The sequence below is a fragment of the Callorhinus ursinus genome, unplaced genomic scaffold (assembly GCF_003265705.2).
Source record: "Callorhinus ursinus isolate GAN/ISIS: 27379988/994484 unplaced genomic scaffold, GSC_fseal_2.0 scaffold100, whole genome shotgun sequence".
Taxonomy (NCBI): domain Eukaryota; kingdom Metazoa; phylum Chordata; class Mammalia; order Carnivora; family Otariidae; genus Callorhinus; species Callorhinus ursinus.
The window spans coordinates 481,146-508,077 of NW_027397162.1; the positions used below are offsets into that span (position 1 = coordinate 481,146).

The 26,932-nt window shown below is 46.1% G+C and overlaps 2 protein-coding genes across 6 annotated transcripts in view; both read left to right on the forward strand.

Moving 5' to 3' along the window:
• Positions 1-3,136: 3,136 nt before the first annotated feature.
• Positions 3,137-26,932, forward strand: part of LOC112806591 (uncharacterized) — a 37,539-nt gene continuing 13,743 nt past the window's right edge. For 2 of the 5 annotated variants that reach the window (XM_073889015.1, XM_073889016.1), the window contains exons 1-2: positions 22,609-22,826; positions 25,973-26,060. The gene's annotated coding sequence lies outside the window, so the exon portion shown is untranslated. Of the gene's footprint in view, positions 3,231-22,607; positions 22,827-25,972; positions 26,061-26,932 lie in introns of those variants that run through there. The other 3 variants (XM_073889013.1, XM_073889012.1, XM_073889014.1) reach the window with 3 other exon arrangements.
• On the forward strand, positions 5,160-13,255 carry LOC112806858 (uncharacterized). The gene is given in 4 exon segments (XM_025849347.2): positions 5,160-5,322; positions 7,259-7,385; positions 9,187-10,479; positions 10,482-13,255. Coding segments are annotated over 4 exon segments (1,560 nt in total). The 5' UTR covers positions 5,160-5,289; the 3' UTR covers positions 10,589-13,255.

Here is a 26,932-nt window from a genome sequence, read left to right on the forward strand (position 1 = left end):
AATTTGCTGAATTCATTTATTAGTTGCAATAGTTTTTGAGTGGAGGTTTTAAGGTTTTCTCTATGTGGTTTGTCATCTGTGAATAGTGACAGTTTTACTTTCTTAGCAATTTGCATGTCTCTCATTTCTTTTTCTTGTCCATTTGCTGTGGCTAGGACTTCCAGTACTAATCTAATAAAAGTGGCAAGAGTGGCACCCTTGCCTTGTGCCTGATCTTAGAGCAAAAGCTTTCAACTTTTCACTCTTAAGTACGATGTTAGTTCTGGGTTTGTCATATATGGCCTTTATTCTATTGAGGTACATTTCTTCTATATCCACTTTGTTGAGAGTTTTTGTCATAAATTGATGTTGAATTTTGTCAATGCTTTTTCTGCACCTAGTGAGATGATCATATGATTTTTATCCCTCATTTTGTTAATGTGGTGTATCATGTTGATTGATTTGCTGATGTTGAACCATCCTTGCATCCCTGGAATAAATCCCATTTGATCATGGTGTATGATCCTCTTAATGTATTGTTGAATTCAGTTTCCTAATATTCTTTTGAGGTCTTTTGCATGTGTGATCATCAGGAATATTGGCCTGTAATTGTTTCTCTTATAGGGTTTTTGTGTGGTTTAGTTGTATCAGGGTTTTGTGTGTGCGTGTGTGTTTCTGTTTTCTAATTTCAGTAAGCTTTTTTTTTCTTCTAATCTTTATTATTTTCTTTCTTATCCTTAGTTTGGGATTAGTTTCGTCTCATTTTCGGTTTTCTTTTTTTTAACATAAAAGTTTAGGTTATTTACATCGTCTTTTGTAATAAGCTGTTTATACATTTACCTCTAATCGTTTAGTTTACTTGTGTCACATTGATTTTTATATGTAGCATTTTTACTTTTATCAAGCTCAAATACTTACACTTTAAAAATTTCCCTTCTAGTTTCTCCATTTACACATAGGATATTTGGTAGTATGTAGTTTAATAAATCCCTATTAAATTTGCAGGGTTGGCATCACAGAGCAGGAGGAATGCTTTTAATCTTTCAGTCAGGGGCCCAAGGGTTATAATTCAGGCTTGAAATGGAGAAAATCTATTTGTTATTTTAAATATGTTACATTCGGAGGAAGAGACTGAACAAAGCTGTCAGTTTTTAACGTAGGAAGAGTAACCCACTCTGTCAGGAATTGATGAGGATGACCATCGGTTAATTCATCTTGGTTATTAGGCACTTTTTCCTTCCTCAGAGCACCCTCATGGATCTGACTTGAGGTGTTTTCTTTGTCTTAGTTTTTGTTTCATAAGATGGGACAATCCTTTTTCCAGTGTTCCTTCTATGTACAGTATCTACAAGTGTCTTTGTCAATAAGTGGTTGATTGGGAAATGGGCTATTATCTGTTAGACCTGCAGGGACACAATTTACATTGGGTCCTGTCTTGTTTTTATTCTGAAGCCCTTTCAAAATGTACTGCCATGTGCTGTAGTTCAGCTAAAGAGACTATTATTCTAATTTCTGTAAGTGCTCATTGAACATTCACAGATCAGTAGACACAATAGTACAACTTCCCTACTCCTTTTTATCTTTCTGGCAACTCTGTAAATATTGTGTTTTCCTCTCCCTACAGGCTGTTACTGCACAATGTTTCTAGGTATTAAAAATAATCACATTTTGGGACCAACCATGAATGAAGCCAAGGTTTCAGCAAGCTGCAGTCTCAGCTTCATTCTCTGACTTCTTAGACTTGGTGTCTCACTCAGACTTCACTGAGATCTTAACTTTTCCCCCCACTTGTCACACATATATTTCTCTAGAACTATTTTTGCCACTTTCCTTGAAAAACGTTAATAGCATTCAGTAATATCAATCTCACAAGTGTTTTTCCAGAGATAATCTCAACTCTCTGTGCATTCACTGTTGCTGCAATTACAGATGAAATGGTAATCACTAACCAGCAAAGAGATGAGATTATGGATACTCGGTTCTTTATCTCAGGGATAAGATGTCCCTTTGCACACACGGCCAAATCGTGTGGAAGGCATACACTGTTCAGGTAGAAGATGGCACGTGATAAGTCCTTTTTTCAGATAGGTTTCAGATTCTTAAACGGAACGTATCTCAGATATACAGTAATAAATATTATCTGAATAAAAGTATTGTTCTCTAGGTTGGAACACCATTACTGACCGTACAGGTGGGAAAAATGTTTTCTGTGGGAATCAGAGGCGCATCCTCACCCTTTCTAACTCCTTCAAGGCCTCCTTACGCCCCTCCTTCAAGTTCCCCATCACAGCCCTGTCTGGAGGCCCTTCCATTCCTTCCTTCCTTCCTTCCCCCCCTCCCCCTTCCCCTCCCCCCTTTTTATTTTATCTTATTTTATTTTATTTATCCATTTGGGGGTAGAGGGAGAGAATCTCAAGCTGACTCTGCGCGCTGAGCATGGATCCCGAGGCAAGGCTGGATCTCACGACCCTGGGATCAAGACCTGAACTGAAATTAAGAGCCCCACACTGAACCAGCTGAGCCACCCAGGCGCCCCTGGAGGCTTCTTACTGAAACTACTGAAGCCCATAAAAAGGACTCCAAAGGGTCAGTGTACTCATCTTTGGCAAGCAACAGATATAGCTGAGAACGATGAGGGGACGGCGAGTGACATTACTGTATGCGGTGTCCCTGGCTCCGTGCAGGCTTTTGGAAGTGTGCTGCGATTCACGGAATCTGAATCAACAGGTCTTTGACCGTCCTGTGACTTGTTCTACGCCGCGCTAGGAGGAAAGCTACCTATCGCCCCTTTAAGGACCAGCAAGGCCCCGCCCCTTTAGAACCCGGAACTCCATTTCCCAGAGCTCCTCACAATCTGGCCTTTATCCCCCGTCAGGAACGACCTACGTCCTGGGTCTGCGCAGTGATGGCGCGGAAACTACATTACCCAGAAGGCCGTGCGGCCGCAGCGGCGGGGGCAGCCCAGCCTGCCAGGCTTACCCGAGAGCGTTTTCGTGCGTGCGTGTCGCACGGGGGCGGAACTTCCGGCAGCATCCCCATAGCGTCTGGTGCCCCTGTCGTTCTCGGGACTGTTCTCTCCTTATTGCGAACCGAAGTCCCGACTGAAGTACATGGAAAGCGCGGGGAGAGGCGTAGTCTCCGCCGCAGAGGCGGCTGCGAGGCGCCTTCGTCCCCGCCCGGTGGCCGGCCGCTCCCCGCCCCGCTCTTCCCACCGCTCGGAGGCGGAGGCCGCGCCGATGAAGCCGGCTCAGGTCGGTGGTGCGACCCCCGAGCCCTCGGCAGCCCGCCCCTCGCCCCGAGCGCTGCAGCCCCGATGGAGGGGCGCCCGCTCAGCTCCCCACAGCCAGGCCCGCGGGGCGGGAGCAGAGGGCGCCCCGGCGTGGGGTTCCCGGCTCCGTCCGTGCGGTGGGGCGTGGCGGGGGGCGATCCCGGCAGGGGCTCCCGAGTCGAGAGCAGGGGTGGGGGGGACCGGGACCCTTGTGTGTGCGGGGAAGGGAGGGCGGGGCGGGGTGCCGCCCGCAGTGCGGCGTGGGCCCCCGGGTCCGCGGAAGGTCGCAAGGGGGCGGGGATGGGAGGCGCACGCCCGGAGTCCGAGGTTGAAGGTAGGGGAGAGCGGGACGGGGAATGCAGGCGGGGAGCCTGCTGAGGAGGCACGGCAGGCCCCCGCGCGGCAGTTCTGGTGGAGGCTGGGCCAGGGCGGTGGCGGCAGAGCGAGATGCGAGGAGGTTCTGCGTAGGGTTCCACGACAGCCGACAGGACTGCCCGCTGCATCACGTCCGCGTGTGAGCAAAAGCAGGGCGTGAAGGGCCGTGTTAAGGCTTCTTCGCCTGGACGTCTGGAAGGAGGCCGGTGGGGCAGGCGAGCCCAGGGAGCGGGTATCGGGGAGATGATGAGTTTGGTTTTGGACGTGTTGATGCTGAGATACCTCAGTGGGGAGACGTGACATGAGCATGTGGAGGTGAAGGTCTGGAGGACGGGGAAGGGGCTGGGCTGTCACAGGTGTGGAGGGTGTGGACTGCTCCAGAGCACGGCCTCGGGGCCAGATCAAGGAGGGAGTCTTAAGGTCGTTATTGCTGATGGGCTCTGTGGTGTCAGGAGGGGTGAGGCTTTGAGTGTGGGGGCGATTCAGCATCCTTAATGCTCCCTCCATAAAGGAGCATACCTGACATAGAAGGTATTCTGGCCTGTGTCTAGAAGAGAATGCCTGGATTTGTAAGTTTGCTGGCCTGGGTGGAGATGGATGTATAGACTCTCAGCCCAGCAGGTCAGCTGATCCTTAGAGACAATTCCTGTGAGATAAAGGAGTAGCCAGGTTTGGGGAGCAGATGGGTCCCAGACAGGGGCATTGTCTTCTCCTCCTCCACCTTGAGGACAAGAGGAAGGAAGGAGTGCTACAGTAAAGGGGTCCTGCAAGCGTCCTTCAGGGGATCATGTAGCAGGTAGGCTTGTTTGCTGAAAGGGAGAGTAGCTGAGCTGCCTGCTCAGACTGTCCCTACAATTCATTAAATTCAGGATGTATGAAACATTTATTGATTAAGACGTCGGGTAACCGATAGTCCTCTAAATATGTACATATAGGTAGGCAACTAGAAATTAATTCATTCAATAAATTAAGCATGGCAGTACTTCATAAAATTGCAAAATTAATTTATCTGTGGTATTTGCTAACAGTAGAATGTTATATGTCACATCTTCTGAAAATCTTAAAAAGCAGAAACAATGCAGACCTGCATTTTTAAAACTCTATCCCTTTATTTGCACTGACAACATACAGAATTGTTAATCCCGTGGATAGTTACGGCTGCCAGGTGGTGTGTATTAATTGTGTTTAATACTGTTATCAGCTCTTTGAGGTGGGGGCCATTGTTAACCCCATTTTACAGGAAAGGAATTGAGGCTCAGGAGGTTCAGTCCTTCTGCAAAGTCACGCAGCAGGTAAGAGCAGCATTAGAAGTCAGAGGAGCTGAGAGCTTAGGTTATCAGGCTGAGATCTCAGTGCTCCAGGGCAGGGCAGGGGCGGTGGTGGTCCAGTTCAGTCTGTAGGATCCTACCATGGTTGCCCCTTTCTCATGGCCTCCCTCTTCCCACAGGTTCCTGTGGCATTTGCAGAAATGCTTATGGACCCTGTTCAGGTGAATGGAGGATGTGACAGATCTTCATCCACCCCAGTTATCACCCTGATGGTTTTGCCACTCCCATGTAAAGAATGATGGTGTCCTGAGATTGTTCACCTGGTCTTCTCCCTCCCTTGGGTCTAAAGTCCTTGTGGTTTCACCAAAGCCCAGGGTTTTGAACTGAGGCCTGGATTCTATGGAGCGTTTCCCATTTCTGGCAACTGATGGGGTAAGATGTGGAAGGGTATCCTGGGCACAGGTTCCAGAATGTTCAAGTGATGGGGGTGAGAGTGAGTTGGAATGTTCAGGGAACTGCAAGGCTCTTATATATGGTGGGAATATGGGGGGGGGGGGGAGGGTGGGGGGGGAGGGGCACACAGTTATCAGATCCACAATTACAACCTGAGGTTGTGGGCCTCTGATCTGAAGGAAGTAGGAGCTATAGAGAAGTTTTGGAGCAGAGGAGCCAGGTGATCACATCCAGATTTTAACAGGCTATGTCTAGCTGCAGTGTGGAGGAGAGGCGGGAGTGAAGGTGGGAATAGTGACCTGGGAGGGAGCTCCTGTGACAGTGCAGGTGAGTCCTGCTGATGGCTGGACAAGGGGTGGTGGCTGTGGAGGTAGAGGACTGGTGCTTTCTGGATGCGTCCTGCACAGAGTTGCCCACGTTTAGTGATGTGGTGAGTGAGGGCGCCAGGAGGTGTGAAGGGAACAGGGGTCAGGGACAGCCCCGAGGCTTTTGGCTTTCTCTGGAAGTTTGGATGTTCTATCGGTTGAGATGGGGAAGTCAGTAGTCCGAGGGCTTTTCAGAGGGAATAGGAAGTCAGATTCTGTTACTGATGTGCAGATGTTCCAGAGACTCCCAAGTAGAGGTACCCAGTCGGCAGGTGTACACACAGATCTGGAGTTTAGGGGAGGCATTCAGGTTGCAGACAGCCACAACAGAGTGGCCAGTATGTGGACTGAAGTGTCGCTGTGCCTCAGTTTTCAGAGGGGGCATCATTAGGTTGTGGACGTGGGAAGGGGAAGGAGGCTGAGATTTGAATCTTTTTTGGGAGCCTGGATGGTGGTAGTGGATGTCACAAAGGCAGATGAGAAAGCAGAGTCGCTCTTGGGGGGTGGGGGGTTGTGCTTATGAGGAATAAAGGTGAGGAGTCCGAAAGGCTTCCAAGGGGTCAAGGATATGAGATAGGTGTTGCAGCATCTCCATGAAGGAAGTCAGATGTCAGTGAGCTCAGAGCAGGGCACATTATCTTTCTTTGGACTCATCAGTGTTTTGTGGTGACTCTTGGTCAGACCCGTATTGTTCCTTCAGGCTGGTAGATCAGTTGAGGTTAAAATGGATCAGCCTGGAACATTGCTAGGCCTGGGGTGGGGAGTTCAGTGTAGCTGGGCTTTGAATGTGGGTGAGGTAAACACAGACTGTTTGTGACTGCTTGTAGGACACCGTGTGTAGCGGAGATGTAGCAGAGGACCAAGGGTCCGTGAGGTACTGACGTTAGGTTTGGGAGGGTGAGTGTGACACAGGTGGCAGGGCCAGGTGGGGAGAACCACAAAGGAACCCTGGTGGTCTGTGGTGCTAGGAAACTTGGGTTTCTGGGGCAGGATGGGGCCAAATAGGCTGTTGATTCCATTTGCAAAATACTACCCGGGTTCCACGTGCACAGTGGTGTGCTGGGAAGCCATGGAATTACCTATAGAGCGGGCTGGTGGGTCTCAGTAACTGAGTTGCAGAAGTGGAAGGACCAGATCTGTAGAGGTTCAGATCAAGAACGATGTGCAGGCGAGGAGGAGTGTGAATGTTTGACCCCAAGTCCTGGGATGGGGTGCTTATGGGAGAGATAAGTTCAAGTTGTGTTGTCTGGGAGGCAAGATCTGGGGGACCTCAGCATAATTTACTGATAAAAGAGAGAGAGCCCCATTGCAGCCCCAGAGCCTAGGTGGGGCTTTTCTGCACCCTCCCCTACTTGTTTTCCCGAGTCCTGGACACAGTGATCAGTGGCAGTGACGAGAGAGAGGCACCAGTGCCACAAGACCTTGTATCTCTTCCACATGGGGAAGTTGGGGTGGAGGGCAAGGAGCAGATGGAAGTGGGGCTGGGGGGCCGCACTGAAGATCCTGGAGAGAGAAGCTGCACATTGACTGAACTGTCCCCATTTTGGCAGGGGCTTTTGGTTTTTACAGACGTGGCCATACATTTCTCCCAGGAGGAATGGGGGCTCCTTGATGAGGCTCAGAGAAGCCTGTACCACAGCGTGATGCTCGAGAACTTTGCACTTTTGTCATCACTAGGTAAGGCCCTCCCACCTACTGCAGCGTCTGGGGCTGGGCGCTGGTTTTCCCCTTTCCCGGGGGTAGTGCTGTCATTCCCACACCCACATCACGGTCACTACTTCCCTTCTGGTTTCCTAGCACACACTTATGGGAGCCAGGTCTGGGCCCAGTGCACTTCTGCTCCAAGTTTGTCTGAGAAATCCCAATGGTCTTGCTTGCCATTGGTCAGGTTATTCTCTTCAGCCCCTGTGCTCCATGCCTTCTTCCTCCTTGCTGACATTTCTTGGGGCATGCCTGTGCCAGAAATTTCAGCCACCAAGGTAGTCTGTATTTGTAGAGACCGCTGGTTCTGCAAGACCCTCCTTTGAAGTTCTTTTGGTTTTAGAATGTGGGATGTTGTGAGAGGGATCACTCTGGGGGCATGCTTTCCACTTCCTTTTCCTGTGTTTCACCTAGGTTGGCCCATTTCAGGTCCCATGTAACTGCTCATCTTGAAGAAGTGGGAGGGGCCTGGGTGCCTGACAGTGTGGACATTACTCCATCAGTGGCAATAGGAGATGGCCCTGGGGCTCGGGAGCTGGAAATGGGTCTGTTGTCAGAGCTGGGTTCACCATTGTATGATGCCAGGGACAGTGGTCATACTTCATTTCTACCTCTTCTTTCCCATCATCATTTCCTTTTTTTTTTTTTTAAAGATTTATTTATTTATTTATTTATTTATTTATTTGAGAGAGAGAATGAGATAGAGAGAGAACATGAGAGGGGGGAGGGTCAGAGGGAGAAGCAGCCTCCCTGCCGAGCAGGGAGCCCAATGCGGGACTCGATCCCAGGACTCCAGGATCATGACCTGAGCCGAAGGCAGTCGCTTAACCAACTGAGCCACCTAGGCGCCCTCCCATCATCATTTCCAATCTTGCATTCCCCAGCTCCCCCACCCTCGTGGCTTCTCTCTGTCATCCTTTCCTTTTTGCTCCCTTTGCAGTACACTTGACATATGACCTATCCTAAGGTATTGTAATGGCATATTTTTTAAAATATTTTATTTATTTATTTGACAGAGAGACAGCAAGAGCAAGAACACAAGCAGGGGGAGCAGGAGAGGGAGAAGCAGGCTTCCCGCCGAGCAGGGAGCCCAACGCGGGGCTCGATCCCAGAACCCTGGGATCATGACCTGAGCCAAAGGCAGATGCCTAATGACTGAGCCACCCAGGCGCCCCTGTGATGGCGTATTTTTAAATAATCTCTGAACACCAGCTACTGTGTTGCAATCACACATTTCTGCATCTGGACCCAGTCTTGCATCAGTGCTCACTGGTCACCAGCAGCTCTTGCCTTGTTGAAAGTCATTTGCATGGGGCGCCTGGGTGGCTCAGTCGTTGAGTGTCTGCCTTTGGCTCAGGTCATGGTCTGGAGGTCCTGGGATCGGCCCCACATCGGGCTCCCTGCTCAGCAAGAGACCTGCTTCTCCCTCTCCCACTCCCCCTGCTTGTCTTCCCTCTCTCGCTGTGTCTATGTCAAATAAATAAATAAAATCTTAAAAAAGAAAAAGTCATTTGCAGAGGAAGGAGTTGGGAGACTGTCTCTCCTCCCTGCACTTCCCCATTCCTCGGGTCCTTCCCCAGAGTCAGGGCTCTCCCGTCACGGGAGCTTGCCAGGCTGAGCTCTGCACAGCAGGCCTTCCTCTCACTGTCTCGAGTCCCCCTCGCCCGTCAGCAGTCTCGTGGCCTCCTCCGTGAGTGTGTCTGGCACACATTCCCGATGGGGCCGCCTCCTCCCAACGAAGTCAGCAGGCACTTTACTGGCATTTCTCTGCTTACAGGTTGCTGGCATGGAGCCCAGGATGAGGAGGCCCCTTCAGAGCAAGAGGTTTCTGTAGGAGGGTCACAGGTCAGGACTCCAAAGCCAGGCCCATCCATCCAGAAGTCCCAGCTCTGTGAGACGTGTAGCTTGCTCTTGAAAGACCTTTTGCATTTGGCTGAGCATGATGGAACACACCCTGAGCGAGGCTTGCACACTTGTGGGGGAAAGCATTTCCAGCACCAAAAGCATCAAATTAGAGAGAAACTTTCCAGAAGTGATGAGGGGAGGCCTTCATTTGTGAAGAGCTGCAGAGGTCACGTGACAGAGACGACCTTTACATGCAGGGAAGGTAGGAAGAACTTCCCAGCCAGCTTAGGCCTTCTCCAACCACAGGTTCCTCATGTTGTAGGAAAGCCACACTGGGACACGGCAGGTGGAGAGGCCTTTCAGAATGAACAGAATTATTATAAGTGCACCCAGTGTGGGAAAACCTGTAATCATAAACATATACTTGTCGACCATGAGAAAATCCACACTGGAGAAAAGCTTTATGAGTACAGGGAATGTGGGAAGGCCTGCCTTAGAAAGGCCCACCTCCATCAGCACCAGAAGGGCCATGATGAAGATCAGCTTTATGAGAACCCAGAACGTGGAGGATTCTTTACACAGATACCTGGCCTCAGTGACCACCAGGGTATTCACACCAGGCTGAGGCCTTTTGAGTGCAACCAATGTGGGAAGGGTTTCCTTCGACTCTCCCAACTTGTTGGGCACCAGAAAATCCACACAGGAGAAAGACCTTATGGCTGTAGTGAATGTGGAAGTTTTTTTAGGAATCGCTCTACACTCATTAGACATCAGAGAGTTCACACTGGCGAAAGGCCGTATGAGTGCAGTGAATGTGGAAAAGCTTTCACCCGCAAACATAAACTTGTTGAGCATCAGAAAATCCACAGTGGTGAAAAGCCTTATGAGTGCAGTGAATGTGGGAAAGCCTTCAGCCGCAAAGACAAAGTTGTGGAACACCAGAAAATCCACACTGGAGAGAGGCCTTATAAGTGCAGTGAATGTGGAAAAGCTTTCAGTCGCAAACATAAACTTGCTGAGCACCAGAAAATCCACACTGGAGTAAGGGCTTATGAGTGCAGAGAATGTGGGAAATTCTTTATGGACAGCTCCTCACTCATTATTCATCAGAGAGTTCACACTGGAGAAAGGCCTTATGAGTGTGATAAATGTGGGAAATTCTTTAGGTACCGCTTCACACTCATTAGACACCAGAGAACTCACGCTGGAGAAAGGCCTGATGAATGCAGCAATGTAGGAAATCCTTTAGTTGCAACTCCACGCTCATTAGACGTCGGACAAATCACAGTAGAGAACAGGCTTATTACTGCAGCAAATGTGGGAAGTTTTTGTGATACACCTCCAGTCTCATTACACAACAGAGAGTTCACACTGATGGGAGAGTCCTTATGAGAACAGCAAGTATGGGGACATCTTTACTTAAAACTCTGGCCTCGTTAAACACTGTCAAATTTGCAACAATAGAGAAATGCCTTATGAGTGCAGTGAATGTGGGAGAGTCTGTTGATTTATGTCATTTTACACTAATTTGCATGTTTTTAGTATTTATATATATTTGGAATCCTACAGTCTACTTTTGCATGGCTGCTTTTTATTCTGTTTTTACATAAATGGAATCCTAAAGTATATCCTTGCATAGCTATTTTGAGATTTATCCCTATTGTGTTCATTCCTTTTTATTGCTGAGTGGTATTCCATTGGGTGTATAAAACACAATGTGTTTATCTATTAATGGACACGTAGGTTGTTTCTAGTGTTGACCTATTATAGGAACAACCACTGTTATAAGTAAATACCTGAGAATAGAGTGTTGCTCATAGATGAATGTTTAACTTTTTAAGAATTGACCAAATTGATTTCCAATGTGAATGTGCCACTTTATACTCCTACCAGCTGCATATAAGAGTTCCACTTTGGAACACATCTTTGTCAATAATAGGTATATTTATACTCTGTCTTTTTTAAGTTAAAATAAGTGTGTCATAGTCTTATTTTAATCTGCATTTCTGTAATAACTAGTGATATTGAGTATTTTTTATGTGCTAAGCAAGACTGCATTATGTATTAGAGCTGTATTATGTATAAACGACAAAAAGACTTTTAAGTGTAGACAGTGACTGAGCAAAGAGTAAAGTAAGAAAGTGAAGTTTAAGCTAAGTCACTCAAATTTAAGTTCAGCTGCATATGAAGTGATTGTCAAAAAACTTGATGAACCATCTGCCTTCTACACAAATGTCCAGCAAGGCATTGTTCTAGAATTTTCTCTTTTTACTTGATTACTTTTTTTTTTAGTGCCTTCAGGGTATGTTTTTGCGACATAAAATTTCTTAGAAATGTTTTAGGGGCGCCTGGGTGGCTCAGTTGGTTCGGCGGCTGCCTTCGGCTCAGGTCATGATCCTGGAGTCCCGGGATCGAGTCCCGCGTCGGGCTCCCTGCTCGGCGGGGAGTCTGCTTCTTCCTCTGACCCTCCCCCCTCTCATGTGCTCTCTCTCTCTCTCCTTCTTTCTCTCAAATAAATAAAATCTTTAAAATAAAAAAAATGTTTTAAATAGTTAATCATTTTTACAGTGATATAAATAATACAAAATTTGCTATTTTAATCACTTCTAAGTATTTGGTTCTGTTGCATATTAGAGTTATCCAGAAAAACAGAACCAAACTAGTGTATGTCTGTCCATATATGTATGTATGTATATAGAGAGGTTTTTTTTTAAGATTCCATTCATTTTTTGACAGAGAAAGACACAGCGAGAGGGAACACAAGCAGGGGGAGTGGGAGAGGGAGAACACGCCTCCCATGGAGCCCAATGCGGGGCTCAATCCCAGGACCCTGGGATCATGACCTGAGCCGGAGGCAGACGCTTAACGATGAGCCACCCAGGCGCCCCTAGAGAGATTTATTTTAAAGTATTGGGTGACACGATTATGTTGGCTTAGCAAGTCCAAAATCTTCAGGGTAACCTGGCAGACTGGAGACTCAGGTAAGAATTTCAGGGCAAGTCCAAAGCAGTCAGCAGACAAAATTCCCTCTAGTTTATGCAGGTTACTGCTTTTCTATTAATGCTTTTGAGTGGATGAAGCCTACCCTCATTACAGAGGGTAATCTGCTTTACTCAAAGTCTACTGATTTAAATGTTAATTCAAAAAGCACTTGAAAGAAACACCCAGAATAATGTCTGACCAAATATCTGGATGCCATGGTCTAGCCTAGTAGACCCACAAAATCAACCATCACATGTATTATTAAGTACATCACCATCCATCTTCAGAACTTTTTCATCTTCCCCAACTGAATGTATTTTTGTATCATTAAACACGTTCTTCCCAACTTCACTCCCCCCCAACCCCCAGAAACCATCATTCTACTTTGTATCTCTATTGTCTATGAATTTGACTACTCTAGGAACCTCGTATAGGAGAAATCATACATTTGTCCTTTTGTGACATTTCATTTAGCATAATAGTTTCATTTTCGACATTTTTATTATGAATACATTGCATAGAAAAAAGATCTTGAATTAAAGTTTATCACTTCATTTTTAAGAGCTAATTTTCTAGACTTGCATCCACTGGTTTTGATCAAAATTCATGGCTCAGTCCCATTGTTGTTCTAAAGTGATCTATTTTTTTCTTATTGTCAGCTTGCAAGACTTTCTTTATTCTGTGATACTTTATTTTAATGTGACAAACTATAGAAATGATCCCTGAAAGTACAGTAGTTATGGGTTATTCTTTTATAAGTATTTGTCTCACTAAATTTTCCTTATTCATAGATTCTGTGTTCATGTCCCTTATTTTTTTAAATGTTTTTAGATTCTTTAAGCATCCTCTGATCTGAACTTACAGCATTTTAATTCATAGCTGGTTGTATCCATTATGTTATTCGTCCTACCTACTCTATTTTTCACATATTTTGTATTTTATAGTTATTTTGAGTTGAAATCCTCATTACTTATATGACTCTGCTGTTGTCCTTTCCAGTTTGTAATAAAATTTATATGCATGCTTCATAACTTTTAATCAAACTATTTTAAATTTATACAGTAAACTTTATAATGCTTTTACTTTTCAGGTACCTAAAATACTTCCTATGAGGTCATGGCCCACTAGGGGGTATCTGTTCAGCCACATGCTGAGGATGGGATTGAGTGTCGCCACGCACTGAAAATAAAACACTCAGACTTAATACTGAGCAGACATGCAGGACTGCCTCCAGAGGAGAAAAGCAGCTGCACAGGCTTAAACATGGTTTTTACTGAAAATCTTATCAGACAAATTCATCAAAGAGCTTCAAAGCAGGGAAGGCTTAGAACAAAGGAGAGCTATTACTTTTAAACATTAACTACTAACTCATCCATAGGATATGTGCCATTATTCAGAAAGTACGTATAGAAAAAAAGATTGGTTATAATTACTCCTGCCCTCCTGAGCCTTGTAAGGGTCATGAGAGCTTTGTCTCAAATGCCATCGCGTGAGACGGGTTGAGGCAAAGCTGATGCTGAGGTTTCAGCAAATGCCTTGGACTCATGCCCAGAAGTCAAATCATATTTTCTTTCTTTCTTTTTTTTTTTTAAGATTTTATTTATTTATTTGACAGAGAGAGACACAGCGAGAGAGGGAACACAAGCAGGGGGCGTGGAAGAGGGAGAAGTAGGCTTCCCGCGGAGCAGGGAGCCCAATGCGGACCCAATCCCAGGACTTCGGGATCATGATCCAAGCTGAAGGCAGATGCTCAATGACTGAGCCACCCAGGTGCCCCTCAAATCATATTTTCTAAAGTTAACTCCACAATTGAGGTCAGGCCTTAGTTTTTGCCCCTTGAGTACGGTTGAAGCTGGCAAGAATAAACCCCTCCCAATCCAACACTGCTGGTAACACACCCACTTCTGTCTTCCACTTCCTGATAGAACTTTCTCTTTTTTCTCATTTGAAAATTTTAATTCCAGTGTAGTTAACATACAGTGTTTTACTAGTTTTGGGTGTACAATATAGCATTTCAACAATTGAGGCAGAACTTTCTCTAAATATTTGGAGACTGATAAAAATAAATGCAAAAATCCTCAAAGAAATGCTAGCAAACCACATTCAGCAGCACCTGAAAAGTTTTACGCTATGATTAAATTGGATTTATCCCTGGGATACAAGGATGACTCAATTTATGCAACATGTAATACTCCACATTAACAAAGGATAAAAATCATATGATCATCTCAATAAATGCAGAAAGCATTTTACAAACTTCAACATCCTTTTATGATAAAAAGTTTGTAACAAATTGAGTAGAGTATACCTTAACATAATAAAAGGCATATACGAAAAGCACATAACTAACATCATACTCAACGTTGAAAAGCCAAAATCTTTTCCTTTAAGATTATAAACAAGGGTGCCCATTCTCTCCACTTTTATTCAGCATCGTACTGGAAGTCCTAGCCAGAGCAATTAGGTGAGAAAAAGAATTGAAAGGTATCCAAAATGGAAAGGAAGAAATACTGTCTCTGTCTGCAGATGAACTGATCTTATATGTAGAAAACTTGAAAGGCTGGGGTGCCTCAGTGGCTCAGTCATTAAATGTCTGCCTTCGGCTCGGGTCATGGTCCCAGGGCCCTGGGATCGAGCCCTGCATCAGCTCCCTCCTCCACGGGAGGCCTGCTTCTCCCTCTCCCACTCCCCCTGCTTGTGTTCCTGCTCTCGCTATCTCTGTCAAATAAAATCTTTAAAAAAAAAAAAAAAAGAAAGAAAAAGGGGCACCTGGGTGGCTCAGTCATTAAGCGTCTGCCTTCGGCTCAGGTCATGATCTCAGGGTCCTGGGATCGAGCCCCACATCGGGCTCTCCGCTTCGCGGGAAACCTGCTTCTCCCTCTCCCACTCCCCCTGCTTGTGTTCCCTCTCTCGCTGTGTCTCTCGCTGTCAAATAAATAAATAAAATCTTAAAAAAAAAAAAAACTTGAAAGGCTGTACCAAAACAAACTGTAAAACTAGTAAGTGAATTCAGTAAAGTTTAAGAATACAAAATCAACATACAAAAATCAGTTTTGCATTTCTACACACTAACAAATGATCTGGAAAAGACATTAATAAAACAATCTGCTTGACAATAGCAACAAAAAGAATAAAATACTTAAGAATAAATGTAACCAAGGAAGTGAGAGATCTGAACACTGAAAGCTATAAAACATTGATGAAAGCAATCAAAGACAACTAAATGGGAAGATATCCCATGTTCATTGATTGGAAGAATTAATAATGTTAAAATGGCCATTCTACCCAAGGTAGGTAATCTACAGATTGAATGCAATCCCTATCAAAATTACAATGACACTTTTCACAGAAATAGGAAAAAAATCTAAAATTTATATGGAACTACAAGAGACACTGAATAGCTCAATCTGGAGCAAGGAGAACAAAGCTGGAGGCATCAAACTTCCTGTCTTCAAACTATACTACAAAGTTATACTAATGAAACCAATACAGTACTGGCATCAAAACAGACACATAGACCAGTGGAAAAGAAGAGAGAGCCCAGAAATAAACCCACACATACAAAGTCAACTAATTTTTGACAAAGGAATCAGGAATATACAATAGAGGAAAGGGTAGTCCCTTTAATAAATGGTGTTGGAAAAACTGGATATCCACATGGAAAAGAATTAAATTGGACCCATATCTTACACCATACACGAAATCAACTAAAGACGAATTAAAGACCTAAACATAAAGACCTGAAACAGTAAAGCTAGAAGAAAACATAAAGGGAAAGCTCCCTGACATTGGTATTGGAAATAATTTTTAATTAATACCAAAGCACAGGAAACAAACAAGTGGGACTACATCAAACTAAAAAGTTTCCGCACGGCAAAGGAAACAACAAAATGAAAAGGCAAGGAGGTTATGCTATCTACTTTTCGTGTGTATCGAATAGCAAATACCAAAATGCACATGTCAATTTGTGGTGAGTTTTCTGAAGAGTTGGCATTAGATGATAAAACTTCCTTTCAAATGTATTTGTGTGGTATGCAATTGTTCACTCAATATCGAAAATGATGAGTAGTCAAGTTCACAATTCTCTCGAGTTTTCCCAGGTGTAGTCTAAAACCAGCACCTGTATGCAGAGAGTGGGGAGAGAGCAAAGAGAGAGGCCAGTCCAGATTCGTAGGTGGCTGTTTTAATAAGCAAAGGGAACTTACATATGAGGCTTGTCTTGGGTAGCTGCAAGACGAATGGATCCCTGCACCACTTGCCAAATCTTAGAAGTTTATAAAGAGGCTTTACTTGGGTTCAGTCACATACACTGTGCAGGTGTTCTCAACACCACATCATGATCTCAAGGCTTTGTCCTTGGAGCAGTCTTTGGGAGTGAGAAAGACAAGCAGGACCCACATTCCAAGGACAGGGGCGGGGGTGAGGAGCCTCGGAGTGCCTGGGGTCTAGCTCACAGGTCAACTGGCAGTCACATCTTTTTGGTGATGTTTTCCAACAGATATAAACCAGTATATACTAACTGTTAAACTTGAGAAATGTAGGATTTCCTTTAATAGCAAAGAAAATGATTAAAATAACATTTTATGTTACCTAACTGAAACTTTATTTCTGTTGATTAGTAACTTCTCATTTCCCCCTCCCTCCAGCTCCTGATCACCATTCCAGTCTGATTTTATGAATTTAACTATTTTAGATTCCTCATCATCTAAGTGGAATCATGCAGTACTTGTCTTTATACTGTGTCTGGCTTATTTCACTTGGCATAATCTCCTCAGGGTCTATCGCGTTGTCATGTATTGTAAAATTTCCTTTTTATTTTATTATTTTTTAAAGATTTTATTGATTGGGCTCCTGGGTGGCTCAGTTAGTTAAGCGACTACCTTCAGCTCAGGTCATGATCCTGGAGTCCCGGGATCGAGTCCCGCATCGGGCTCCCTGCTCAGCAGGGAGTCTGCTTCTCTCTCTGACCCTCTTCCCTCTCGTGCTCTCTATCTCTCATTCTCTCCCTCTCAAATAAATAAATAAAATCTAAAATAAATAAATAAAATCTTTAAAAAAACCTTTAAAAAAAGATTTTATTGATTTATTTGACAGAGACATAGCGAGAGAGGGAACACAAGCAGAGGGAGCGGGAGAAGGAGAAGGAGGCTTCCCACTGAGCAGGGAGCCCGATGTGGGGCTCGATCCCAGAACCCTGGGATCATGACCTGAGCTGAAGGCAGACGCTTAACGCCTAAGCCACCCAGGCGCCCCTAAAATTTCCTTTTTAAAGATTGAATAATATTTTGTCATTTGTATATATCATGTTTTCATCATCCATTCATCTGTTGATGGGTACTTAGTTTGTTTCCACATCTTAGCTATCATGAATAGTGCTGCAGTGAACATGGAACTGCTAATATCTCTTCCAGGTCCTTTTGGGTGTATACCTGGAAATGGGATTACTGGATCATATGGTAGTTCTATTTTTAGGTTTTTTTTGAGGACTGTCCGTGTTGTGCTCCATAGCAGCTCTACCATTTTGCATTCCCACCAACGGTGTAAAAGCATTCCAGTTTCTCACATCATTGGCAAGACTTGCTGTATTTTGCTTTTTTGATAATAGTTGTCCTGTCAGTTGTGAGGTGATATCTCGTTGTGGTTTTGATTTGCATTCCCCTGATGATTAGGGATGATGAGCATTTTCTTATATACCTGTTGGCCATTTGTATGTCTTTGGAGAAATTTTTGTTCTTTGGGTGTTGGGTTTGATAAGTTCTTTTTTTTTTAAGATTTTATTTATTTATTTATTTGTCAGAGAGCACACAGGCGGGGGCGTGGCAGGCAGAGGGAGAAGCAGGCTCCCTGCTGAGCAAGGAGCCCGATGCATCACTCAATCCCAGGACCCTGGAATCATGACCTGAGCCAAAGGCATTTAACTGATTGAGCCACCCAGGCATCCCAAGTTTGATAAGTTCTTTATAGATTCTGGATATTAGCCCTTCATCTGATATGTCATTTGCAAATATCTTCTCCCATTCTGTCAGTTGTCTTTGGTTTTATCGACTGTTTCCTTTGCTGTGCAAAAGCTTTTTATCTTGATTAAGTCCCAGTAGTTCATTTTTGCCTTTGTTTCCCTTGCCTTTGGAGACGTGTCTAGCAAGAGGTTGCTGCGACCAAGGTCAAAGAGGTTGCTGCCTGTGTTCTCTAGGATTTTGATGGATTCCTGTCTCACATTTAGTTCTTTCATATATTTTGAGTCTATTTTGGGTGTATGGTGTAAGGATATGGTCCAGTTTCATTCTTCTGCATGTGGCTGTCCAATTTTCCCAACATCATTTGTTGAAGAGACTGTCTTTTTTCCATTGGATATTCTTTCCTGCTTTGTCAAAGATTAGTTAACCGTAGAGTTGAGGGTCCATTTCTGGGTTCTCTATTCTGTTCCATTGATCTATGTGTCTGTTTTTGTGCCAATACCATACTGTCTTGATGATGACAGCTTTGTAATAGAGCTGGAAGTCCGGAATTGTGATGCCATCAGCTTCGGTTTTCCTTTTCAACATTCCTTTGGCTATTTGGGGTCTTTTCTGGTTCCATACAAATTTTAGGATGATTTGTTCTATCTCTGTGAAAAAAGTTGATGGTATTTTGATAGGGATTGCATTGAATATATAGATTGCTCTAGGTAGCACTGACATCTTAACAATATTTGTTCTTCCAATCCATGAGCATGGAACGTTTTTCCATTTCTTTGTGTCTTTCTCAACTTCCTTCACGAGTATTGTATAGTTTTCTGAGTACAGATCCTTTGCCTCTTTGGTTAGGTTTATTCCTTAGGTATCTTATGGTTTTGGGTGCAATTGTAAATGGGATCGACTCCTTAATTTTTCTTTCTTCTGTCTCATTGTTAGCGTATAGGAATGCAACTGATTTCTGTGCATTGATTTTCTATCCTGCCACTTTGCTGAATTCCGGTATGAGTTCTAACAATTTTGGGGTGTAGTCTCTTGGGTTTTCCACATAGAGTACCATGTCATCTGCATGACTTTTCTGTAACACATTGTAAAAAGCTGTGATACAGGATATTTATGGTGTCCTGACAAAGTCAATGTAGGAATCAGGACCAAATCATTAAACACAGGACATGTCCTTCAATTGTGACAGAGTCTTGATTTATAAAGGTGACTGAGTGCAACATGGAGGGGTCAATGCCATTGAAAGGGAAGTTGTGCTACTCAACAGTTTCCTGTGTTATGACTGGTAAGTTAACATTTGCTAAGTACAGCACGGGGTGCTGGATGGTGGGCCAAGTTGTGGTTCAATGACAGACCATAAGAGAAATTGAAAAAGAGAAGTTTATACTCACAGGTCCTGGAGGAACTACATGGCACACTTCCAGGGGCCAAACAGGGACATCAAGGAAGAGTGCAGGCAGAAAGAAAGGCATGACCTGGGGCACATGCCTTTACTAGGGTCCATGGGTTTAGGGCTTCCAGGTTTCCCAGTTAAGCCCAGATTGGTCAATTCTTTTCTTTTCTTTTCTTTTCTTTTAACGTAGGCTTCATGGTGGGCGTGGAGCTCAACACGGAGTTTGAACTCATGACCCTGAGATCAAGACCTGAGCTGAAATCAGGAGTAGAGGCTTAACTGACTGAGTCACCCAGGCGGCCCTAACTGTTCAGTTAAAACCAAAAAGAGGTGGGTTTTGGTAAGCTCCAAGGAGGTCTTATCTAAGGGTGAACATAAGGCATATAGGTGCTGGGAGGCTAGGGATGGTTAATTACAAGGGTCTTTGGAAGTCCTATCAGGAACTTTTATTTGCTTATGGCTCTTTGGGCTGTCATGCAGGGCATGTGCTTCCATGAGGGGGTGAATGTCAGTGTAAGGTCCCCTGCAGGCGGCTTGGCCAAACAAAATGGATGCTGAGACAGTGACACCATGAAGTAACATAGCGAAATCCTCAACACCCTGGAAATAAGAGACACAGCACACCATGGAGGGCCACATGAAACCATGTGACATTCAGGAAGGAGGGGGCAGGCGGAGAAACTGAGAGTATGCCTTTAAGACTAAAATGCCTTATTGGGCAGGAAGTAAAAACACAGATTAGGGTTTGTTCTTGTGTTTATAATAGCAGTTTTGCAAGTCTGTGAAGCTGACTTGCCAAGAGAGAAGTATACATCTTTGACCATTAGTTTGGCCTTCAGATAAACGAATGCTAAATAAACAACTACAGAAAACACAGAACAATCCTGTATACTGAGAGCAGCTGGCAACCCTATCCCCAGTGTGTCCTATGCACCCACTGTTGTGCCCGAAATCCAGTAGGTATGCACCGTACATTTCTTTTTTTTTTTTTTTTTTTTTTTTTAAAGATTTTATTTATTTATTTGAGAGAGAGAATGAGAGAGAAAGCACATGAGAGGGAAGAGGGTCAGAGGGAGAAGCAGACTCCCTGCCGAGCAGGGAGCCCGATGCGGGACTCGATCCCGGGACTCCAGGATCATGACCTGAGCCGAAGGCAGTCGGCTTAACCAACTGAGCCACCCAGGCGCCCCGCACCGTACATTTCTTAGATCAGTAAATACCACAGCACAGATGGTTGTTCACTTTCACCTTTGAGGTAACTCTTTAAAAATATCGTCTCTATCCCTCCAAGTAGTTAATAGCCACATTGTCAAGTATAAAAAAAGAATCTTATTTTGGAGTAAAAAACCTGATTATGGCCAAGATTCATGCACAGCCATAGGCTTGGCTTTATCCTCTTGCTTTTCAGATTTCACTGTCTCTCAAACTTCACTGAGATCTTAACTTTTCTTAATGTTTTTTTTTTAAAGATTTTATTTATTCGTTGGAAGGAGAACATGAGCAGGGGGAGGGGCAGAGGGAGAAGGGGACTCCTGGCCGAGCAGGGAGCCCGATGTGGGCGTCAATCCCAGGACCTTGGGATCATGACCTGAGCTGAAGGCAGACGCCTAACTGACCGAGTCCAGGTGCCCTGTGTGTTTAGTTTTGTGGTTTGTGTGTGTGTGTTTAACGTATTACAGGTATGTTTCCCTAGAAGTATTTCTGCTAATCTGTCTAAATAACGGACCTGACTCTTAATTTTGGCTCGGATCTTGATGTCAGGGTCCTGCAATCAAGCCCCACATCAGGCTCCATACTCAGCACGGAGTCGGCTTGTCCCTCTCTGCTCCTCCCCCTGCTCTCTCTCTCTCTCGCTAAAATAAATAAATAAATACATCTTTAAAATACAAAAATATAAATAACTGATCACTTCAGTAATTTCCATTTCACAAGTGTTTTTCTCAGATAATTTCTACTCCCTGTGATGACACTGTTGCTAGAATTTCAGTGAACTGATAAATCTCTTCCCAGCAAGGAGATGAGGTAGTGGGTTCCTCCCGTTTGTCTGAAGAACAGGATGCTCCCTTTTTGCGGTGCCCCGACTATGAAAGGAGCACACACCATCCTGGCAGGAGATGGATGTGTTAAGTCACTATTCTTTTCAGGTAGATATCAGATTTTTTTTAACGTTTTATTTATTTATTCATGAGAGACAGAGAGAGAGAGAGAGAAGCAGAGGGAGAAGCAGGCTCCCCGCCGAGCAGGGAGCCCGATGCGGGGCTCGATCCCAGGACCCTGGGATCATGACCTGAGCCGAAGGCAGACGCTTAACCATCTGAGCCCCCCAGGCGCCCCTCGATATCAGATTCTTAAAGGAACTGACAAACACCTCAGGTATGACTACTCACTGCGTTCAGACACAATCACTGATCAGGCAGGAAAGATGTTTTTCTGGGAATCAGAGGCACAGCTTCACCCTTTCTCCCTACTTCGGTGCCCCATCTTTCCTCCCCCACCTTCCCCTCCACGGCTCTGTCTGAAGCCTTCCCTTTCCTGTCCCGAGCCAAATACGCAGCTCGTTAAAACGGACTCGAGATTCAGTCCGCGTTCTGAAAGGCGACAAGGTCGAAGACAGCTACGAGTGCACGTGGGGTCGTGACAGGCTGTGTCCCTTTGGCTGTGTAGCCTTTGGGAACTTCCGAGCTCCTTCGCATATGAAGTTACAGGTCCCTAACCATTGTGTGACTTCCCAGACTGCGCTCCAAGAAATCTGGAGAGATGCCCTTTGAGAGCAGGCGGGACCCCGCCCCACCGTTGGAGCCGCGGAACTCCATTTCCCAGAGCCCCTGACGAGGCCTCCGGTCTTTCATCCACCACAGAAGGAGGAGGGCCTCCGTCCGAGAGGCGGAAGGTGGTGGCGGAAGCGGCAACTACGATACCCATAAGTCTGCGGGGCGCGGCGGCGGCGGCAACTGAGCCAATGAAGCCTTAAGAGAGTGACGCCTGCACGCGTGCGCACCGTGAGGGGGCGGGACATCCGCCGTTCCTTCTCGTCGGTTTGCTCGCTCTCGGCTTCGGGCTTTCAAGGCTTACAAGGCGTCTGGCGGGTGCGGAGGTGACAGGGCGGGAGAACGCGGGGAGAGGCGTCGTTCCCGCCGCAGAGCCCGTGCGAGGCGACCTCTTCCCCGCCCGGTGGCCGGCCGCTCCCCGCCCCGCTCTTCCCCCCGGTCGGAGGCGGAGGCCGCGCCGATGAAGCCGGCTCAGGTGAGTGCTGCGACCCCCGGGCCCTCGGCCGCCTTCTCCCCGCCCCGAGCGCTGCAGCCCCGATGGAGGGGCGCCCGCTCAGCTCCCCACAGCCAGGCCCGCGGGGCGGGAGCAGAGGGCGCCCCGGCGTGGGGKTCCCGGCTCCGTCCGTGCGGTGGGGCGTGGCGGGGGGCGATCCCGGCAGGGGCTCCCGAGTCGAGAGCAGGGGTGGGGGGGACCGGGACCCTTGTGTGTGCGGGGAAGGGAGGGCGGGGCGGGGTGCCGCCCGCAGTGCGGCATGGGCCCCGGGTCCGCGGAAGGTCGCAAGGGGGCGGGGATGGGAGGGCCGCGATGGTGACGTATGGAAACTACATATTAGTTATTCAGATGACCAAAATATATTTGTCGTATATATCGGGTCTTAGTCCGTAGTTCTTGACTCACAGCTTCCAAAAACTTTGGAATTTCCTAAGTGTTAAAGTTGTCTTTTGCGGGCGCCTGGGTGGCTCAGTTGGTTAAGCGACTGCCTTCGGCGCAGGTCATGATCCTGGAGTCCCGGGATCGAGTCCCACATCGGGCTCCCCGCTCAGCGGGGAGTCTGCTTCTCCCTCTGACCCTCCCCCCTCTCATGTGCTCTCTCTCTCTCATTCTCTGTCTCAAATAAATAAATAAAATCTTTAAAAAAAAAAAGAAGGAAAACCTTAAAAAAAAAAAGTTGTCTTTTGCAACTGAATGAGGTGACTTTGGAAGCACCTAAGCTGATTGCGGGCGGCGGTTGTGGGGAGGGGGGGGACCAACCATGTGATTAGACAGTTGGAAATTTTCGTTCCTCCCCTCCCATTTCCCATTTCCCCCACGTTGGGGTAAGGGAGATGGGCTGGAGGTTGAACCAATAGCCAGCAGCCAATGATTTAATCTACCATGCTGTGTAATAATGCAGTCTCCGTAAATACCCTAAAGGACAGGGTTCAGAGAGCTTTCAGGTTGGTGAACACGGAGATTTGAGGAGAGTGGTGCACCTGGGGGGAGCTTGGACACTCTGCACCCTGTCTTCATACCCGGCCATATGCATCTCTTCCGTCTGGCTATTCCCAGGTTATATCCTCTTATAATGAACTGGTAATTAAGCAAGAAAAATGTTTTTCTGAGTTTTGTGAGCCATTCCAGCAGATCACTTAAACATGAGGAGAGGGTCTTAAGAACCTCTGCTTTTTAACCAGTGAGAAGCACAAGTAACAGCCTGGCTTGCAAATGGCATCTGAAATGGCAGGGTGTTGAAGGTGGGAGTGCACTCTTTTAGGACTGACTTAACCTGTGAATCTGATGCTGCTTCCTGATAGTGTCAGAATTGAATTGAAAGCTTGGACATCTTGCTGGTTTTTAAGAATTGCCTTGTGTTGGGGCACCCGGGTGGCACAGTCGGTTAAGCCTCCGACTCTCGGTTTCAGCTCAGGTTGTGATCTCAGGGTCATGAGATCGAGTCCCACCTCAGGCTGTGAGCTTAGCAGAGTCTGTTTAAGACTCTCTCTGTCTCCCTCTGTCTACACACACACACACTTCTTGGAATTGGTTCCAGGGACCTAATTTAGGGGCATATCCAGATTTGAAGGTTTTTTTTGTTTTTGTTTTTAAGATATTATTTATTTGCCAGAGAGAGAGAGAGTAAGCACAAGCAGGGGGAGCAGCAGGCAGGGGAGAAGCAGGTTGCCTGTTGAGCCACCCAGGCATCCCAAGAAGGAGACTCTTAAGATTGTTCTTTCAGGGGGCACCTGGGTGGCTCAGTTGGTTAAATGACTGCCTTTGGCTCAGGTCATGATCCCAGGGTCCTGGGATCAAGCCCCGCATCAGGCTCCCTCCTCGGCAGGAAGCCTGCTTCTCCCTTTCCCACTCCCCCTGCTTGTGTTCCCTCTCTCGCTGTGTCTCTCTGTCAAATAAATACATAAAATCTTAAAAAAAAAAAAAAAAAGATTGTTCTTTCAGATGGGCTTTGCAGTGAGGTTCGGGGGGTGGGGGCTGAGACCAGAGGGCAGGGCACAGGTGGGCATGTATCCCTGATGCTTTTTCAGAAAGGAGCAGTCCTGGTGTAGGATGAATTCTGGCCTGTGTATGTAGAAAGGGAGGTCCAGGTAAGGTAAGGCGCTGGCCTGGAATGGAAACTGAGGTGTGAGTTGGTGTAGCTTCTCCGCCTTGTAGACTAAGCAGACTTTCAAGACCACTCCCTATGGAACAAGGCAAAGGTCAGCTGGGTTAGTGGAGCAGCTGGGTCCCCGACCAGGGCACCGCTGCCTCACCTCCCACCCACTGTCCAGTCAAGGGCTCCCTGCATGCTGTCTTCAGATGATTATAGTACAAGACTAGTAGGGCTCAGTGCCTCCCTTTGAACACTAATGAAGCAACCACCCTCCAAATACGTACACATAGGCAGGCAATTAGAAATGAACGCACTGAATTACTTAAATTTATCCAAATACTTAATGAATGGTTTAAATGTTAACTTACCTTTAAGTATCGGGTTATGATAAAAGTTTTGTGTATTACATCCTCTTAAACCTTTGAAAAGTCAGAGGAATACACAATCAAATTTTTATTTTTTTAAATTTTTTATTGTTATGTTAATCACCATACATTACACCATTAGTTTTGATGTAGTGTTCCATGATTCATTGTTTGCGTATAACACCCCACAATCAAATTTTTAAAGCCCTACCACTTCACTTGCACTGAAAACATAGACAAAACCATTGATGATGTGGACAGTGATAGCTGAGACATAGTGTCTACTTCGTAGGTGCAGTATCAGTATCAGCCCTCTGAGGTGGAAAACCGTCTTCTTCCCATTTTATGGAATAAGGGCACTGACGCTCAGGAAGGTTCAGTCTTTCCAGAGTCATACAGCTAGTAAGAAGCAGCACTAAGGCCTGAGGAGCTCAGTTTGGACCGTGGTTCAGCTCACTTTATAGGATCCTACCATGGTTCCCATTTCTCATGGCTTCCCTCCTTCCACAGGGTCCCATGGTGGTGGCAGAAATGCTTCTGGACCCTGCAACAATGAATAGAGGGTGTCCCAGGCTCTCACCCACCCTAATTTTCACCCTGTGGTTAAGGCGACCCAATATAGGGAATGGTGATGTTCTGAGAATCTTCATCTGTTCTTCTCTCTCTTTCAGGACTGACAATCCTGTGGTTCCACAAAGCCCAGGGTCCTGAACTCAGCCTGGGTTCCGTGGGTCAGTTGCATTGCTGACAACCGACTGGGTAAGCTGTAACATGCATCCTGGGCACAGATCCAGAGTGTTCAGATGCCTGCAGGGGTTGTTTAGGAAGCTTCCCATTCCTATTATACCTGATGGGATAGGGAGCGTGGTGGCGAGGTGGTGGGGTGAGAGGTCAGGGCACACAGAAATCAGGCCTAGAATGACAGCCTTAAGTTCTAGGCCTCAAATCTGAGGACAGTGGGACCTAGGGAAGGTTTGGAGCTGAGGAGAGAGGTGATCTGATCCAGATTTTAACAGATTCCCGTGGCTACAGAGTGGTGGATAGACTGGGGGTCTATAGATAGACACTCCAGCAAGTGACTGCTGGTAGTGGCCAGACAGGAGGGAGTTGCCTTCTGGATGTGTTCTGCACAGAGTGCAGAACATTTTCTGATGTGGAGAGAGAGGGAGCTGGGAGATGACATGGAAACGGGGAGTGAGGAACAGGCCCGTTGTTTTGGGCCTTATTTGGAAGAATGGATATTCCATCAATTAGGATGTGGGAAGTCAGTGGTAGAAGGGATTTTCAGAGGCAATGTGAATAATCCATTCTTGGCTACGTCAGAAATGTTCCAGAGACTTTTGAGTGGATGTGTCCAGTTGGCTGTTAGACCCACAGATCTGGAGTTCAGTGGTGGAGGCCTTCAGATTGGAGACAACCACAGTATGGTACTTGGCATGTGGACCCCAGTAAAGCTGTGGGTCTGATTTCATAGGAGGCATCTTTATATTATGGTGGTAGCACCATTAGGGACAAGGCAAGGGAAGGAGGGGGCTAAGTCTGTGTCTCAGGGGGGCACCTGGACAGTCGTGTTGGGGGTGTGTGCATATGATGTGAATGTGATGCATGTGGAAGTCGTAAAGCCTTCTGAG